Genomic DNA, 16,942 nt, shown 5'->3' with positions numbered 1-16,942 from the left:
CCCAGAGAGGAAAACAAGCTGACCAAACACAGCACCCTCGGTGGCCACACAGATGGAAACACACTCGAGGCACCGGCCATCTCCGTTAACACTATGTCAGCACACCAGTGGTCATGGTGCCAAGGGTAAGGGGAGCATCCTGACTCTTGTCTCAGTTAGAAGAGTCCCTAGTCCACCGCTGGAAAGTTCTATTCAACGCCTTTACGAACTCTGCAAAATGGAAAAATGATAGCATCTACAAACCCAGAAATTCGGTGGGTCTCTTTCACACTTTCAGCAAATCACGCTTAAAAGCACCTGTGTTGAGAAGGCTCCTCCACCCTCACAGGGGACAAAGGGGACTGGAGACTGGAGTTAATGGCGCCCGGAAATAAAGGCATGTGGAAATGCTCCAGACATTTTGTGCAGAGGCATCCTGGCCTCAGAGGGAAAGTGCGCAGTGATCCCTGTTCATTGAGGGTATGGGGGGTTGGGGACAGACCTTTGGGAGGACGTCATTCTCTCTTTGAACGAACAGGCAGCCAAATTGTCCTCAAATTGTGCCAAGCGTCCTTTGTGTCCATTTAGATGGAGTTTAAGTGATTAATTCGTGGCACCAAGAAGCAGAAAACTTGCTCTTAGTTTTAACATATCAAATAACTCCAAACGGCTTTTGTCTCCACAGTGGGAATCTGTGTCAGCCTTCCGACAGGCTCAGTGCCAGCAAAATGCCTTGGCCCATGTGAATGCTGGCAGGCAAGTCCTCTTCAGGGAGGGCACAGACACCGTCGAGGACCTGAGCATCGCCTACAGAGGGGTCGGGGCTGCCACAGTCAGTGCACAGAAATCCTGCCAGCAGCTCCTGGGGAGGTAAGCAACAAATCCTGGACCCTGATGGTGAAGCTTGATGTCAAAAAAACAAGTGGGAAGATGGAAACTCCTATATATAGAATCATTGCTTGTTCTTTCTGTAATTTTGCTAAATGAATCCAACCTTATTTGACTTTGATTAATTAGGTGCCGCTCTTTGAGTGAGGGATACAACAAATATGGCCCAGGACTGTGCTCAGCCCCACTGCTCTTGTGCACATCAACACTCCTGCAAACCCACACCGGGCAGCATCCAAGTGGTACCTCCCACTCCCACTGCTCGGGGGCACTCTATTTCTTCCTCAGTAAAGGCAGTGTCCAGTTCATAATGGAATTGACCCTAATGGTCTATTTATTTAATGCCTGGTTCCAGCATGTTCAGGCTACTCAGGGCAGCCTCCCAGGCCCCAGTTTTCCTGAATGGCTTGTTTAGGTGATTTCTAAGTGCCTATCCAACTCATAAAATGAGACGCGGGGGTGTCTGAACCGCCACCATCCAATATCTAGCACGTGCCAGTAGTCACTGAGGCTGCCCTTCTCCAGGCGCTGGGGTGAGTTGATGCTGGATGAGGCCTGCAGGCTGCTCCTGGATGAACTCTCCCTCCCAGGCTGGGCTCCAGGTGGGAGGGCGGCATTCGAGAGGACTCTGGTGGTCAGCTTCTTCTTCAAATTCTACCTACAAGTTCTGCAGGAACAGAAGAAGCTAGTAGAACTGTTCTCTGTGCCTGTAAGTGCTCTGGCTTTTATGTGCTCCTGGCAGCGTAAGCTCCCACCTTCCCCACTACTTTTGCAAACTGTCTTGTGGGCAGCCTGTCAGTTCCCAGCCATCCCTTCTTCCGGAAGTCAGCCCTGAAGGGCTACTGCGTGAGGCTCAGGATGCCAGACTGTCTTCAGTGCACAGATGTTTACCACATGCCCTGAGCAGGGAAACGTGACGGGACCCCTGCCTCCTATGTGCAGTTTTTTTCTCTTTTAAAATCAACTTTATTGAAGTATAATTACAAAGAACAAAATGCACCTATTTAAACTCAGAGAGTTTTCACAATTGTGTAAACTGGCCTCACCACCACCTCAAACAAGAGATAGGGTATTTCCATCACCCCAAAAAGTGCCCTTTTGCCCCTCTGCTGTCAATCCTCCCACCCCTGCCCCCAGGCAACACCCCTGATCTGCTTTGTGACACTATAGATTAGTTTTGTCTATTCTAGAATTTTATATTCAATATGAAATGTGAAACAAAATTTTATTTTTCAAAAAATCTAAAAGGTTGGGTGGTGGTGGGATGAATTGGGAGATTGGGATTGACATGTATACACTGGTGTGTATAAAATGGATGACTACTAAGAACCTGCTGTATAAGAAAATAAATAAAATTAAATTCAAAACAAAAACCTGAAAGGTTTATATGCTAATATTTAAGTAGCTTCTTTTCAGAATTTCTGATTATAAACTTCTGGAATATGTTACCAAAGCAAAATATTTTCACTCTCTTTCTCCCTCTCTCTCCCCCCTCCCCCTCTCTCTTCTGAATCTATCTTTCCTCCCCTGACTGTGACTACAACTCTCACCCTAACTTGCACCCCTGTTCCCCAGTCACACCCCACGCCAACAGCCCAGTGTGTTCCTAAACTGTCTGGTTTTCATTCATTCAGATGAAGACCCTCACAGGACTTCCCTGGAGATCCAGTGGTTAAGACTCCGTGCTTCCACTGCAGGGGGCCCGGGTTTGATCCCTGGCTGGGGATCGAAAATCCCGCAAGCTGTGCAGCGAGGCCAAAATAAAAAAAGAAAGAAAAGAAAGAAAGATGAAGACCCTTGCAAACCACATTTACTAGAATAACTCCTGCTGCCACTGAATTTCTTAATCAAGACCCTTGATGTGTTTCAGTGACACCCAGAGAGCCTTCCCAGTTTTGCTGCTCTCTCAGAAAAACTGAGTTGCTGAGGAAAATAATCAGGATTTGGGCTCTTTTGTGTACAATGAACCACCCCAGCTCGTTCTAGAATGGCTTTTCCAACCCCAGATTTTCTTGCTTCTCCTCCTGCCTCTGCCCAGCTTGCTGACAGGCCTCTCTCTCCTCAGACTGGCTTGAGGATCAGATTCAAACAGTCAGTCCAGGTCTTCCTTATGTGGAAAGGGAGGGAGGGCAAAGAACATTCACAGAAGTGAATCCTGGGAGGTGATGCGGATTTACGTCATCCAGGCTACCCGAACCTTACGGTTTCTTGGCTACTTAAGCCAAGTCACTTTCAAAGCCCAGTTTAATCAGAGACTAATCAGCTTATCTTTATTGTTTTGAATCGTCTTTCAGAACAGACGCCGTTATCCTGAAATTTCAGACCGATTCCTAAGTGCTCTAGAAGACTTCCCGGTCACAGTACCCCAGGGAGTCCAAAGGTACCAGGTCAGTGAGTTTAATTTAATGGAAACCGAGAAACTAAGAGACAGCTGTAGTTGTGTGAAGAAGCAAGTGCTTCAAAGTTGTGATTTTCCCTTCTAACTTTCTAGTTTTTGCTAGCACATTGGCCCTTTGTTCAGGTCGATCCAGGGAGAGGCTGGATCTAAGATCAGGCCTGAGCCACCGCTGGATGCACTCAGGGCCAAACCGACCTGAAACAGTTTGACCATCTAATAATTGAGAGTGTCTTCAAACTGCTGTTCTTTGGGCATTTGTTTGAGGAGCAGCTAAGCCAGGAGTGGGGGGCAGGACAGAGCAGGACAGTAGCAAGGTTCAGCCTCCAGCCCTGATTGCAAATGTTTAATCTCCAGTCGGCGAGACAAGAGCCCTGCAAGTAACTGAAGCCCCTCTTCTTGAAGGACAATTTAGAAAGTATCTATTATTATCTATTAGAGCACAGCCCCTCCTGCCACCCGATCTCCACACACAGTCCACACATAGATCTTCGCTGAGAAGAGTTCCCGAATAAACACGTGCTCCCTTTACTTTTTAGTTTTTATTGGGGTACAGTTGATTTACAATGTTGTGTTAGTTTCTACAGTACAGCAAAGTGAATCAGCTATACGTATACATATATCCCCTCTTTTTTGGATTTCCTTCCCATTTAGGTCACCACAGAGCACTGAGCAGAGTTCCCTGTGCTATATACTGTAGCTTCTCATTAGTTACCTATTTTATACATAGTATCAATAGTGTATATATGTCAGTCCCAATCTCCCGATTCATCCATTTACTTATACTGCCAGTGATATTTTTGTGCACAAAAATATCACAAGGGCAGCCGAGGCACCTTAGACCAGATCTGGATAGACTCCACTGCCATGTGCCCCCCATCTCCCACCAGAGGCCCTGCTCCAGCCGATAAGCAGGCTTTTGGCTTAGATTTTGGCCCCCCATCCTCAGGAATTATAGCACTCAAGGCATCATCATCACGGTCACTTTACGTGTAAACAGGCTAATCATTGGAAAGGTAAGAAAGCAGGACAGGGAGACCCTCTGAATTCCAGAATAAAGGGGTGCGGGGTACCACTTGGGAAAAGAACATGCCAAAAGGGGAAGCCAGAGTGCCCCTTCACCTACTTCACAATTTTGCCAAAACATTGGCCCTGTCTAAAGCATTGCCGCATAACTGAAATAACAATTCCCCAGTCTAGTTACATCATTAAATTGCCACGCTCATCTGACCCACTCCACTGTTTGTTGCCTGAGGGTGACCATCTGATTTCTCAATCCTGAATCAGGAGTGTTGGTAATTGGCCAGGTCACTTCTGAAGATTAAAGTTTTCCAGGGAAACTCTTGTCTTTCTCTGTAGAGTGTGGATTCTCACCAATCCCTCCAAGATCCAGTCGGATGCCCCATCATGCACCTACCAGGCCTTAAACATGGCACAGATGAAGCCATATTTTGTGATGAGATCCCCATGGTGGATAAAGAACTTTCAATGGCTTTGGTGACCAGTACCAAAGCCCATGCAAAAATCATGTAAGTAAATGAAAAGCTTTCGAAAGGCTTTTTTAAAGCACACTTGGGGATTCCCTTGGAGGAATGTGACCATTCTCCTGAAATGTTCTAAACCCAAAGAACCTTATGGAAAGAATTTTTAAAAGGTCACCAGCCCCAGGAGGAGGAAGGGAGTGTAAATGGAAATGCCCATCATGAAAGAGAGACAAAAATCACAATTAGGGCCCTCGCTTTCATTCTAATCTCATCTCCCTGCTGCTGCCTCAAGCATGGCTCAAAGAAGTAACTCTGAGTAGGGCTAATATTCAGCTGGTGATAAAACAATGAATGAATGGTAAATGGCCACTGTCCTAAGCTTCCTAAGGACACCCCTGCCACAGCCGTACTGGTCCCTCCCTCTCCTCCCATCCCAGTAGCTATGATGTTACCCCAGGCCCAGCAGGGGGCCTCCTGGACCCTGCTCTGTGTCAGATCAGCTCTGATTGGTCAGGGCCTACGGTGAACCAGTTGTTATATATTTTGATTTTCACCCATGCTCTATCTCTCCCTCAGGTTTAGGGCCCTCAAAGCTTGCTGATTTCTACTTCTTAAATATTTCTCTTTTTTCAGATCAATTGATTTGTCCGAGGCCCTTGAACTACCAGGGGTGGTTGATGTGATAAGAGCGGAGGACATTCCAGGCACCAGTGGTACCGAAAATGACAAATTGTTGGCCGTGGATAAGGTAAGGTACAGAACGTGCCTTCCCACATGACTTTGTGCAGATAATCACCAAGGTACCACCTCCAGGTGGCCTTCCGTCGCCTCCCAGCCCTCTCTGTCACTGGGGGCTAGAAGTGCCAATTCTTCCAGCTTCTCTCTACCCCTAATGCCTTTATTCAGATGGACCTACTCTTCTGGAATCAGGAAATAACATCGAGAAAAGGAAATTTATTACAGGAAAACAACAAGTCCGAGTTTTCCCACTGTGTGCTCTTGAGTCAATTTACTCTTATTTGAAGAATAAATGCTGGAATTGACATATATCAGGATAGAAAACCCTTGAAAAATCTAGAAAGGAGAGTACAAATATATAGCCAGTCTCTGTTATTTACACTGAACTCTTTCCTTTCCTGGACTAACCCTCTTCCTGCCACCTCCCACTCACCTTCACATACTCCATTTTTAATAAAGTTGCTCATGTCATCCTTGACCTTTTAATTCAAGTCTACAATCATTCATTGAGCACTTGCTTTTGGAGCCAAACTACCTTGGTTCATGGTCTCGCTCTGCCACTCACTAGCTGTGTATCATCACCTGTGAAATGGTATCATGATACCTGTAAAATATCATTATCTGTAAAATGGGAATAATCGTAGCACCCACCTCATTGTGTTGTTGTGCGATTTAAATGAGCTGATACGTGCCAAGTGCTTACAACAGTGCTTGGCATGTGAAGGCTCTCAGTAGGTGTTAGCTACTACTGTTGCATCTCAGGCTGTTTCTCTTCCAGCCATGAAACAAACCACTGTCCTTTTGGTTGAACTCCAGATGAAGAGGTTGGCTGTTATTTAGGAGCTATGTTATCTGCTCAGGCTGCCATAACAAAATATTGGGTGGGCCAAAAAGTGCCTTCAGGTTTTTAAATAAAAATAAAAGATATTTTTCATTTTCACCAAGAACTTTATTGAACAATGTATTCATCCTTCTGTTCCACTACCTTCTGTCATTTTTCAGGCAACTTCATAATTCCATCTCCCCAAAATTTTTATCTTTTTGAGCAAAGAACTGTCCCAGGTGCCTTTTATTGTCTTCCAGGGAATTGAAATTTTTTCCATTAAGAGAATTTTGTAAAGACCGAAATAAATGGAAATCCGAAGGTGCAATGTCTGGTGCATACAGCAGATGAATCAGAACTTCCCGGCCAAGCTGTAACAGTTTTTGCCTGGTCATCAAAGAAACATGCAGTCTTGCGTTATCCTGATGGAAGATTATGCATTTTCTGTAGACTAATTCTGGACACTTTTCGTTGAGTGCCGCTTTCAGTTGGTCTACTTGGAAGCAGTACTTGTTGGAATTAATCTTTTGGTTTTCCAGAAGGAGTTCATAATAGAGGACTCCCTTCCAATCCCACCATATACACAACCTCACTTTCTTTGATTGAAGACCAGCCTTTGGTGTGGTTGGTGGTGGTTCATTTCGCTTGCCCCACAATCTCTTCTGTTCCACGTTATTGTACAGTATCCACTTTTCATCACCCGTCACAATTTGTTTTAAAAACGGAACGTTTTCTTTACGTTTCAGTAGATATTCGCATGCAGAAATATGGTCAAGAAGGTTTTTTTCACTTAACTTATGTGGAACCCAAACATCAAAGCGATTCACATAACCAAGCTGGTGCAAATGATTTTCCGCGCTTGATTTGGACATTTTGAGTATGTCGGCTATCTCCCGCGTTGGTATAACGTTGGTTGTTCTCAATTATTGTTTCAATTTGATCGCTATCAACTTCAAGTGGTCCACCTGTGTTGATGCTCAGCTGGACCGTGGAGCATCGTCCAGCAAGAAATCTCCAGCACGAAACTTTGCAAACCACTTTTGACACGTTCAGCCAGTCATAGCACCTTCTCCATACACTGCACAAATCTTTTTTTGCGTTTCAGTTGCGTTTTTACCTTTCTTGAAATAATGAAGCATAAGATGCCGAAAATGTTGCTCTTTTTCTTCCATCTTCAATATTAAAATGGCTACACAAAAATTCACCAATTTTGATGTCTTTTTCTAAATGCACACTGATATGACAGCTGTCACATAGAATCTAACAAAATTGTTTCAAATGAAGTTAAAGACAACTAAGCGCTACTAGAGCCATCTTACGGAAAAAACTGAACGAATCTTTTGGTCCACCCGGTACCACAGACTTGATAGCTTAAAAAAGAGAAATGTATCTTCTCACAGTTCTAGAGGCTAGAAGTCCAAGATCAAGCTGTTGGCAGGTTTCTCCTGAGGCCACTCTTCCCAGTTTGCAGATGGTCACCTTCTCCTGTGTGGCCATTTCTCTGTGTATGAGCCTCCCTGGTGTCCCTACCTCTTCTTATAAGGACACCAGTCATATTGGATTAGAGCTCCACCCTTAGGACCTCATTTCACCTTCATTACCTCTTTAAAGGCCTTATCTCCAATACAGTCACCTTGGGGGTCAGCCCCCTCAACATATGAATTTTGGGGTTGTGGGGTGGGGGGAAGCACAGGACTCACATTGTACAAAAAATACTCTCCTTACCTTTAAACTCTAAAATGACTCCATGAAGGCGACACTCGCAGACGACCCTTGACAGAGGATGCAGCCGATTCAGGTCACAGCCAATCTCACATCCACTCTGGGGCTTACATTCACTGAGTAAAATGGCCAGTGGAAGCATCTGTATGATTTTAATTAATTTTTAAATTAAAATTTAAAAGAAATTTTTTTTAGCCAAGCACATGTAGTCACATGTGGTTATTACTGATCAACAATAACTAAAACACCAGCCATTGGTAAGTTTGCACTAACAGTACTTCTACCCAGAATTTTCCACCTGCTTCATGTATGTACTTTCCGCAGGTACTCCGCGTGGGCCAGATCATCTGTGCTGTGGTTGCAGAGACAGATGTACAGGCAAAGCACGCAAAAAGATAAAGGTAACCTGTGAAGAACTGGAGCCCATAATCTTCACCATTGAGGTAAGCAGACTGCCTGATCTCTCCGGTAAGGTTGTAGAATCAAAAGTTCCTTTGCACACTTCTTAATGCGAGACTAATTCAGGGCTCTACTTTTTTTTTTTGTCACTGGCTTGCTCTGGAAAAATCAGCCTGCTCTGGAAGATATTACTTAAATGAATTAAAATTAGCTTTGGCTCCAAGAAACAGGAAAAAAATAGAAGTTTCTTTCTCTCTCACATTCAGAAAATCTAGAAATGGCCAGTCCCAGGCTTATATGTGTTTCTAAGTGTCAAGGGTCTGGCCTTCTTGTATATAGTTGCTCCGTCCTGCATGGTTTCCATTCTCCAGATCACACTTTGGTCCACAATGGCTACTGAACTCTGGCTATTGAGTCCACATTTCAGTCAGCAGAGAGAATGAGGTGATGACGAAGAGCATATCCCCTCCCCTTAAGGACACTTCCAGAAGCTGCACATAACCTTCCTACCTCTCCTTGGGTAGAACCTAGTCACATGCCACACCAACATACCTAGAAAGGGGATCTGGGAAATGCAGACTGTATTCTAGGTGGCCAGGTATTCACTAGAAATTGGGGATTCTATTACTTGAAAATAGTGAGAATGGATATTGGGAACAATAATCTTTTCAAGGTAGAGCCCAAAAGCAGTGGGACTTTCATGATGAAATTCCACAGAAATTTCCACTCTCATTTCTGGGTCTAGATGATGGAATGAAAATGCTACTTCCAGCAAAAATAATGAATTTAGATTAGAAAAGTGAGATGTGGACAGGGGTTTGCATGTTCTAATTCAATGAAAGTTGAGAAAAGCTTATTTCTTTTTTTGCTTGTGAAAGAAAATAAAATTTTTTCAAAGGCCCTAGTGAACCATTTGAACATTTTTAAAATGTGCCTAAAAGGTACAACTTACTCAATATTCAAAGAGTTAAAGAGGTCATGTTTCTTGTTTTTTCTAAACCAAATCAACTCTGTTCCAAATTCCCATTTCATCAAGTTTGCAAGAAGTCCAAGCCATTGTTCTTGGCTCACCCCGCTTCCTAGGGTTGTACTAGGATCCTAACAAGGGTTTTTTGAAATTTTAATTCCAATCCCATTTCCTCAAGGGGGAAATGGTACCCAAAGGACACACTCATGAAATATCTTGGGACTTGGAATGTTTAGAGATCTAGAGTTCCCTCCGATTAGGACTGTCCACCATCAGCAAAAAAATTCTTTTGCGAAGAAAAGTAGGTCGGACTTCCCTGGTGGCGCAGTGGTTAAGAATCCACCTGCCAACGCAAGGGACACGGGTTTGATCCCTGGTCTGGGAAGATCCCACATGCCACGGAGCAACTAAGCCCGTACGCCACAACTATTAAGCCTGCGCTCTAGAGCCCAAGAGCCACAACTGAAGCCTGCACACCTAGAGCCCATGCTCTGCAACAAGAGAAAAGCCACCGCAATGAGAAGCCCATGCACCGCAACGAAGAGTAGCCCCCGCTCGCTGCAACTAGAGAAAGCCCCTGTGCAGCAACGAAGACCCAACACAGCCAAAAAATAAATAAATAAAATAAAATAAAAATTTTTAAATCCTTTTATGAAGAATAGCAGGTAGGACTTCCATGGTGGCGCAGTGGTTAAGAATCCACGTGCCAATGCAGGGGACAAGGGTTTGATCCCTAGTCTGGGAAGATCCCACATGCGTGGAACAACTAAGCCCATGCGCCACAACTACTGAGCCTGCGCTCTAGAGCCCGTGAGCCACAACTACTGAGCCCACGCACCACAATTACTGAAGCCCACACGCCTAGAGCCCATGAACCCCAGCAAGAGAAGCCACCGCAATGAGAAGCCTGCACACCGCAACGAAGAGTAGCCCCCACTCGCCACAACTAGAGAAAGCCCACGTGCAGCAACAAAGACCCAACACAGCCAAAAATAAGTAAATAAAATAAAAAATAAATAAATTTTAAAAAAAGAAAAGTAGCTAAAAGAACAGTCATATATACCAATACTCATTAATCCATTCATTCATTAACGTGACTATATATATGAGAGGCAGTATAGGGTACTAGTTAAAAGCACAGGTTCTAAAACCAGGGCTTCCCTGCTGGCGCAGTGGTTGGGAGTCGGGGACGTGGGTTCGTGCCCCGGTCCGGGAAGATCCCACACGCTGCGGAGCGGCTGGGCCCCTGAGCCATGGCCGCTGAGCCTGTGTGTCCGGAGCCTGTGCTCCGCAACGGGAGAGGCCACAGCAGTGAGAGGCCGGCGTACCACAAAATAATAAGAATAATAATAAATAAAACCAAACTGCCAAGTTTGAATCCTGGCTACACCACTTCCTAACTGTGTGACCTTGGGCAAGTTTCTTAACCTGTCTGTGCCATGGTTTCCTCATTTGTAAAATGAAAATAATAATAATAATACCTACCTCATCTAGTTGTTGTAAGACTAAATGAGTTAATATGTGCAAAGCACTTAGAACAGTGCCTGGCACATGTTGATAGTTAGTACTTGATAAATATAGCATATATTATAATAAGATTATACTACCCTAGGACACATTTATGGGACGGCAATAAACATACTTCCACATGTACTACGGTGACATATTGAGATCTTGGTTTAGCAAAAAATGAAAATTTCAACTGTATTCTTCATTTTCTGCTGCTTTGAGAAATCCAGTATTCATTATTAAGCAAGATGCTTCTGAAAACTAAGCCCAGGCTTGAAAGCTGCCTCTATCACTTATTTGAAGTGTGACTTTGAGAAAGTTATTTTAACCTCCTTAAGCCCAGTTTCTTCATCTGGAAAATGGAGAGAATAATAGAATTCATGTGAGAATACATGTAAATACACTGTATATTGTACAGTGTTTGACACAAAACATGCACTCAGTAAATATTAGCTGCTTTCATTATTCCCATTATCGTCATTAGCAAGAAAGGCGATGGACTTAAGGCCATTGGCAAGTGAGAATGCAGGAGTCAGGTGCCATTGTCAAGTGTGGAAAACACCTGGATCTAAAGGTTAAGCAAGGATCAGCTGTCCTAGGTCAATCCATAGAACCACAGGACAGGATGGCTTCCAGTCTTCATGTGTGAGTCAGTTCATGTAACTGTCCAAAAAACACCCCTAGAGCAAAGGGCTAGAAAGGCCCTTATGAGATATGCCAAATACAAAAAGAAATGAACAAACTGCGTACTGTGTCTGTTGGGCTTTCTTGCCCAAGAGCTGTGTTAGGACTTTAGTCCTCCCCCGTTAACATGGTCTCCATCCTATACGTGAGCTCCCTAAGTCTGACACGAGTATTTTTCTTCCAGAAGAGGGGAAAAAGGGAGGGCCCTGAGTCTCACTCTTACTGCATTTGGAGCTATCACTTGTTCCCTGGAGATCTACACTGAAAATGAGAAACGAGTAGTTATCATCCCGGACCATCATGGTGTCCCCAGATCTCAACTCTAAATGTTTCTCTAATCCTTGTTGGTTTTCTCTGCCATTTAGAAGTTATTTCCTCTGACATCTCATCTCTGCGGGGAGTCTGCTACTCTAGTATGTGCTCCCTTGCTTGCCTGACTCCTTTGTGTGTCTTAGCAGATGGCGATTTTCGGGAGTTCACTGGTTTTTGAGTAAGAACAAATTGCCATTGGAAGAAAAGAGTCAAAAGAATTAGCTCTGGGCTTCTCTGGTGGCGCAGTGGTTGAGAGTCCGCCTGCCGATGCAGGGGATACAGGTTCGTGCCCCGGTCCGGGAAGATCCCACATGCCGCGGAGCGGCTGGGCCTGTGAGCCATGGCCACTGAGCCTGCGCGTCCGGAGCCTGTGCTCCGCAACGGGAGAGGCCACAACAGTGAGAGGCCCGCGTACCGGAAAAAAAAAAAAAAAAAAAAGAATTAGCTCTTTTTCTTCCTGTCACTCAGGATGCCATAAAACACAACTCATTCCTGTGCCCTGAAAAAAAAACTTGAACAAGGAAACATTGAGGAGGCATTTGAAAAAGTCGATCAAATTGTTGAAGTGACTCAGGATGTTTCACAGAATCTTTGCGCAACGTTCTTCTGACGCAGACATTGAGAACATGTGATTTCCTCTCAGAAAGACCAGCTTCTAAAGTCTTGGCGTTTTGCCAAAGTTCTCTTTTCTCGCTTCCTTTCAAATTGGCTTATGTGTTGCTTTGGGGGGTGGGGGGTAGGAAGCAATAGAATAAACAGAAGAAAAATTCCTAAGACTTTGATTAGTCAAGGACAGAGTGAAGAAGGGAAGCAGACACTTTCAACTTGTTATCCAGAACCTCAGTCTCTGAAACAGATGGCCTCAGTTGTCACAGGACAAACACCTGATCCATCAATGCCTTGGTCAGGACAAATCCAGCTGGCCAGTGCACGTCTCACCTGCTTTTGAATTCCCCAACCAGCATACAACTTCAGGCATTTCCCTGTGCTTACCCTTGACAGGAGAAATCCGTGTTGGAGGACAGGAACAGGTTTACATGGAAACACAGCTAGTGCTTGTTATTCCAAAGACAGAGGACAAAGAACTGGACATTTATGTGTCAACACAGGATCCAGCCCACGTGCAGGTGAGGTCCAGGATCACCCCCAGCTTCCTAATTGTGTCATGGCCTTCCACCTCCACAGTCTCACAGCTGGCCACCATTTTACCTGCAGAATCTTAGAATCCAAGTATCGGACATCAGCAGAGCAGCTAAGACCCCAGACCCTTTTCTGATATTTTCTGGTCTTGTCAAGTAAATGAAAGAACTGCCACAGCCATTTTCAGTTTGAGGTATACATTCACGGACTTCGTGTTTAAATGTGATTGTGATTGGATGACAACACTTAATTATTTCCGTACTTGATTTTTCCCTAAAATAATCACTACAGGTAACCTTTGGAGTAAACACATCACTTCATAGCACATTTTCATTTCCCCAGTCATAAAGTGCTCCAGGTTTTAGCTGCAAACATATCTCCTTCTTTAGTAAATTGTCAGGTGTTCACTAGCTTTCACCTTGCTGGGACTTTAGGGGTAGGTGTTTGTCTAAGATTCAGGTTCTGACAGGAATCCAGGACAGTTTCCCTTTAGGAAAGTACCATTTTTCTGCTGGAAAGTCTGCTGGAGACTAACAATGTTTATAGACTCAGTAGAGCTCTGAAAGACAGATTCAGACTATCTCAGTTGTTTCTTTCTTTGTTTTTTACTGACAGTAGATGTCGATGAATTTTGCTGTGCTGTTTCAGGAAGCAAAAACCTTCTTTACCATTTCAATCTTGTAAACCTTTCCCGTTATCTACCTTTTATAGAAAACAGTGTCCTCTACTTTAAACATCCCATCAACAGAATCACCTGTCATGTAAAACGAGTGGGTGGAGGTTTAGGCGGGAAGGTAGGAGGACCAGCTGTATCAGGGCTATTGCAGCTGTGGGCACTATCAGGTAAGTGCGCTTGGGGGCACGGGAGGGCGTAAAATGCACACAGCTGAGAGCAAATCAGTGGCCCGAGAGTCACTTGGGCTGCTGTCATAACCACCTGAGTGTCCTTGGGCAACTCAGCCTCCTGTCCCTTTTTCTTTATAATTGTAGATAACACGCACCCTCCTAGAGTTATTGGAAAAGTCAAGTGCACATAGCACTTTGAATAGGCTAATTTGCTCTATAAAGGAAAAGTGGTATTATTTGTTGAACACCTCCAGAGCTGACGCGGCCCCGTCCCCGAGCTTCAGGGAAGGTGACCCACTTAGGGGTGGGGCAAGTCACCTGCCCAAGTGGAGTGTCAAAGGGGAAGGCTGCTCCCCAACTTTTCCTTCCTACTGTCAGCTGAAGACAGTGGGATGAGGAGAAAAAGGCTCCCACCCTCTCCCTCACTGCTCCTGAGAAGGGCTTGCTCTTCAGTGTGTGCTCAATTGACACATGACAACCTCAAAGAGAGCTCCTGGGCTGACCTCAACCAGAAGTGTTGCTCTTTCACTGTTCATGCTGTTCATGGCGCTGGCTTTTCTATTTCTCATTCATTTTTTTTTAACATCTTTATTGGAGTATAATTGCTTTACAATGGTTATTCCTCGTTCATTTTTTATGGCTGTTTTTTGTTTTGTTTTGTTACTATGTCAAAGCCCGAATCAGCCTGCAAATTTCAAAGGTCCTGCTTCCTTTGACAACTTCCATGTAGTTCAAGGGTCCCAAAGCACTCAGATATGTGTCTCGTTTTGCAATGACAGGTGGAGAAAAGGTGGGATCTGAAATCCATCCCCAGTGTTTTCCATAATGAAACTCTTTGTATTCACACCCAACAAGGAGTCAGCAAGGGATAATTAATTCATCGTATTCCCACCAAGCTTTGTGCATTTAAGGCTTCTCAAACATGACTGCACATCAGAATCATCTGGGAGCATCTAAATCCCAGTACCTAGGCTTCCCCATGTTGACCCAGGCATCAGTCTATTTTAAAACTTCCCCAGTGATTCCACTGTGCAGCCAAGTGTGGGAACCAGTGCCTTAAGCTACAACACCTGCCATGCACTAAGTGGTCCCCAGAGCAGTGTTCCCAAACTGCTGATAAGAGTCTCCTGGGCTCATAGAAATTCTTGCCTCCCCATCCCAGACCCACTGAATCAGAATCACCAGGGGATGGATGTGGAAACTGTACATTTAACTGATACTCCAGGTGGTCCTCATCATTAAAGAGGACCATAAAACCCTGTGGTAGAGTCGTGGTTTTCCACATGTACCTGAAGACACCTGCATCAGAATCACTGAGGAAAATGCAGATTCTAGGGCTCCTCCCAACCTATCGAATCAGAGTCCTAGTGCTAAGGCTCAGGAATCTGCATTTCACCAGCAGTCCAGATGATTCATCTGCACTTCGAAGTCTGGGAACCTCTGCCCTAGAGAAACAGAAAGCCTGGACGTCCTCACTACCCAAAGGCCCAACTTAGCTAACACAGTAGCATTCATAGCTGAAAATGAAGATTCTAATCCAGACTTCCTAGGCCGTGTGCTTGGCCTTGTTTTTCCAGTTGTGTTGTTAAGTTTGATTTACCTGTTCACACTCTTTGGCCTCTGTAACTAGTGGCGGGGATATGCAAAATGGTTGGATCTAGGTGAGGGTCAAATTTGAAGCCATGAGAACACAAGTTAACTGACATGTGACATTAATCTCCTTTGGCTAGTTCGTCAAACAATGACTTCTAGAACACAGAGATAATAGTAATTTAGCTATACATCAATTCATATCAGTGCCTAGCATATCATATGCACTCAGTGAATGTATATAAGTGACGGGTGGGTGGTTGAATAAATGGTTGGATATATAGGTGGAAGGGTGGATGGTGGATGGATGGGTAGAAAGGTGGATAGATGGATGGGTGGGTAAATAGTTAAATGAGGGGATGGATAAATAGGTGGGCGGATGGTAGATGGGTGGATGGATGGATGGATGGGTGGGTGGGATGGATGAAAAATCTAAGATTTGTTTCTTTAGAACTGGTCACCCCATTCGTCTTGTTCTTGATTGTGAAGATGATATGTTAATAACTGAGAGAAGACACCCATTATTTGGAAAATATAAAGTAAGTATTAAAGATGAAAATATTAAAGTGCCTCATTTTATTTGAATGGTTTATCCTTTTCTATTATTTTGATTTTGCTAAATTCTAAAAACAATCATCTTAGTACCTACAATATTAAAATGGGTGCTGTGTGTTTGAATACTCATAATAACATTTTATGAGGAACTTTTAGTAAATTTGTTGTAAAATTATGAAGAAGCTAAATGATAAAAATAATTTCCAATAATTATAAGAAAAACACTATTGAAGGAATGGGATTTATGTTAGTGGTTCCTCAAAGACAAAAAAAAAAATGAAAGAAACTACAGACATTGTTGTACCAAAACTTCTTGACTATAAAAATATTATTTTGCAGTGGAAACTGTTTGGAAACCATTTGACCGTTTTAACTGCAAAATTATTTTTTACAAGTGTTTCCACCAAATGGTTATGAAAGCACCACAAAAGCTTTTTGCAAACAGGAAAAAAGAATAAACTAACTAGTGAAATAAATTGTCTCAAACCACGTTCATTGCATTTTTATGCAACTATAGCATAAACACTATTAAAAATAACTGCTGGGATCTGGTTAACAACAATACTACTTTTCAAATTTGTGATTGAGTGTTAGGACAGTTCTAATGTAATGTTTCTATATCAAACATGCTTCATCTGGGAATTGCTTATAGCATACACATAGCTAGATTTTCTGTGTGATTTTGTCATTTGGTAATTTTGACAAATGCTAGGCTGAAGTTTTCATGAAGAAAGGTTTGCTAAGCAAAATAGTACCATAAATGAGGGAGCAGAGAGATTCTTAAGCTGTTCGATATAAACCTTTCAAGAATTTTGGAATTGGAGGCTTCCGGGAAGATGGCGGAAGAATAAGACGCGGAGATCACCTTCCTCCCCACAGATACACCAGAAATACATCTACACGTGGAACAA

General features: G+C 43.7%; 1 protein-coding gene across 1 annotated transcript in view; it reads left to right on the top strand.

Annotated features, from left to right (window-relative positions):
* LOC132521513 (aldehyde oxidase 2-like) overlaps positions 1 to 16,942 on the top strand; it is a 100,873-nt gene that overhangs the window by 29,825 nt on the left and 54,106 nt on the right. Inside the window, 14 exon segments of the mRNA XM_060151172.1 lie at positions 665 to 849; positions 1,393 to 1,570; positions 3,162 to 3,254; positions 4,622 to 4,791; positions 5,380 to 5,494; positions 8,354 to 8,417; positions 8,420 to 8,472; positions 12,369 to 12,404; positions 12,406 to 12,464; positions 12,901 to 13,027; positions 13,752 to 13,773; positions 13,776 to 13,856; positions 13,859 to 13,883; positions 15,928 to 16,015. Coding sequence (XP_060007155.1) covers positions 665 to 849; positions 1,393 to 1,570; positions 3,162 to 3,254; positions 4,622 to 4,791; positions 5,380 to 5,494; positions 8,354 to 8,417; positions 8,420 to 8,472; positions 12,369 to 12,404; positions 12,406 to 12,464; positions 12,901 to 13,027; positions 13,752 to 13,773; positions 13,776 to 13,856; positions 13,859 to 13,883; positions 15,928 to 16,015 — 1,296 coding nt within the window.

The sequence above is a fragment of the Lagenorhynchus albirostris genome, chromosome 6 (assembly GCF_949774975.1).
Source record: "Lagenorhynchus albirostris chromosome 6, mLagAlb1.1, whole genome shotgun sequence".
NCBI lineage: Eukaryota > Metazoa > Chordata > Mammalia > Artiodactyla > Delphinidae > Lagenorhynchus > Lagenorhynchus albirostris.
The sequence above is the reverse complement of the archived record's forward strand: the minus strand, read 5'-3'. Positions and strand labels throughout refer to the sequence as shown.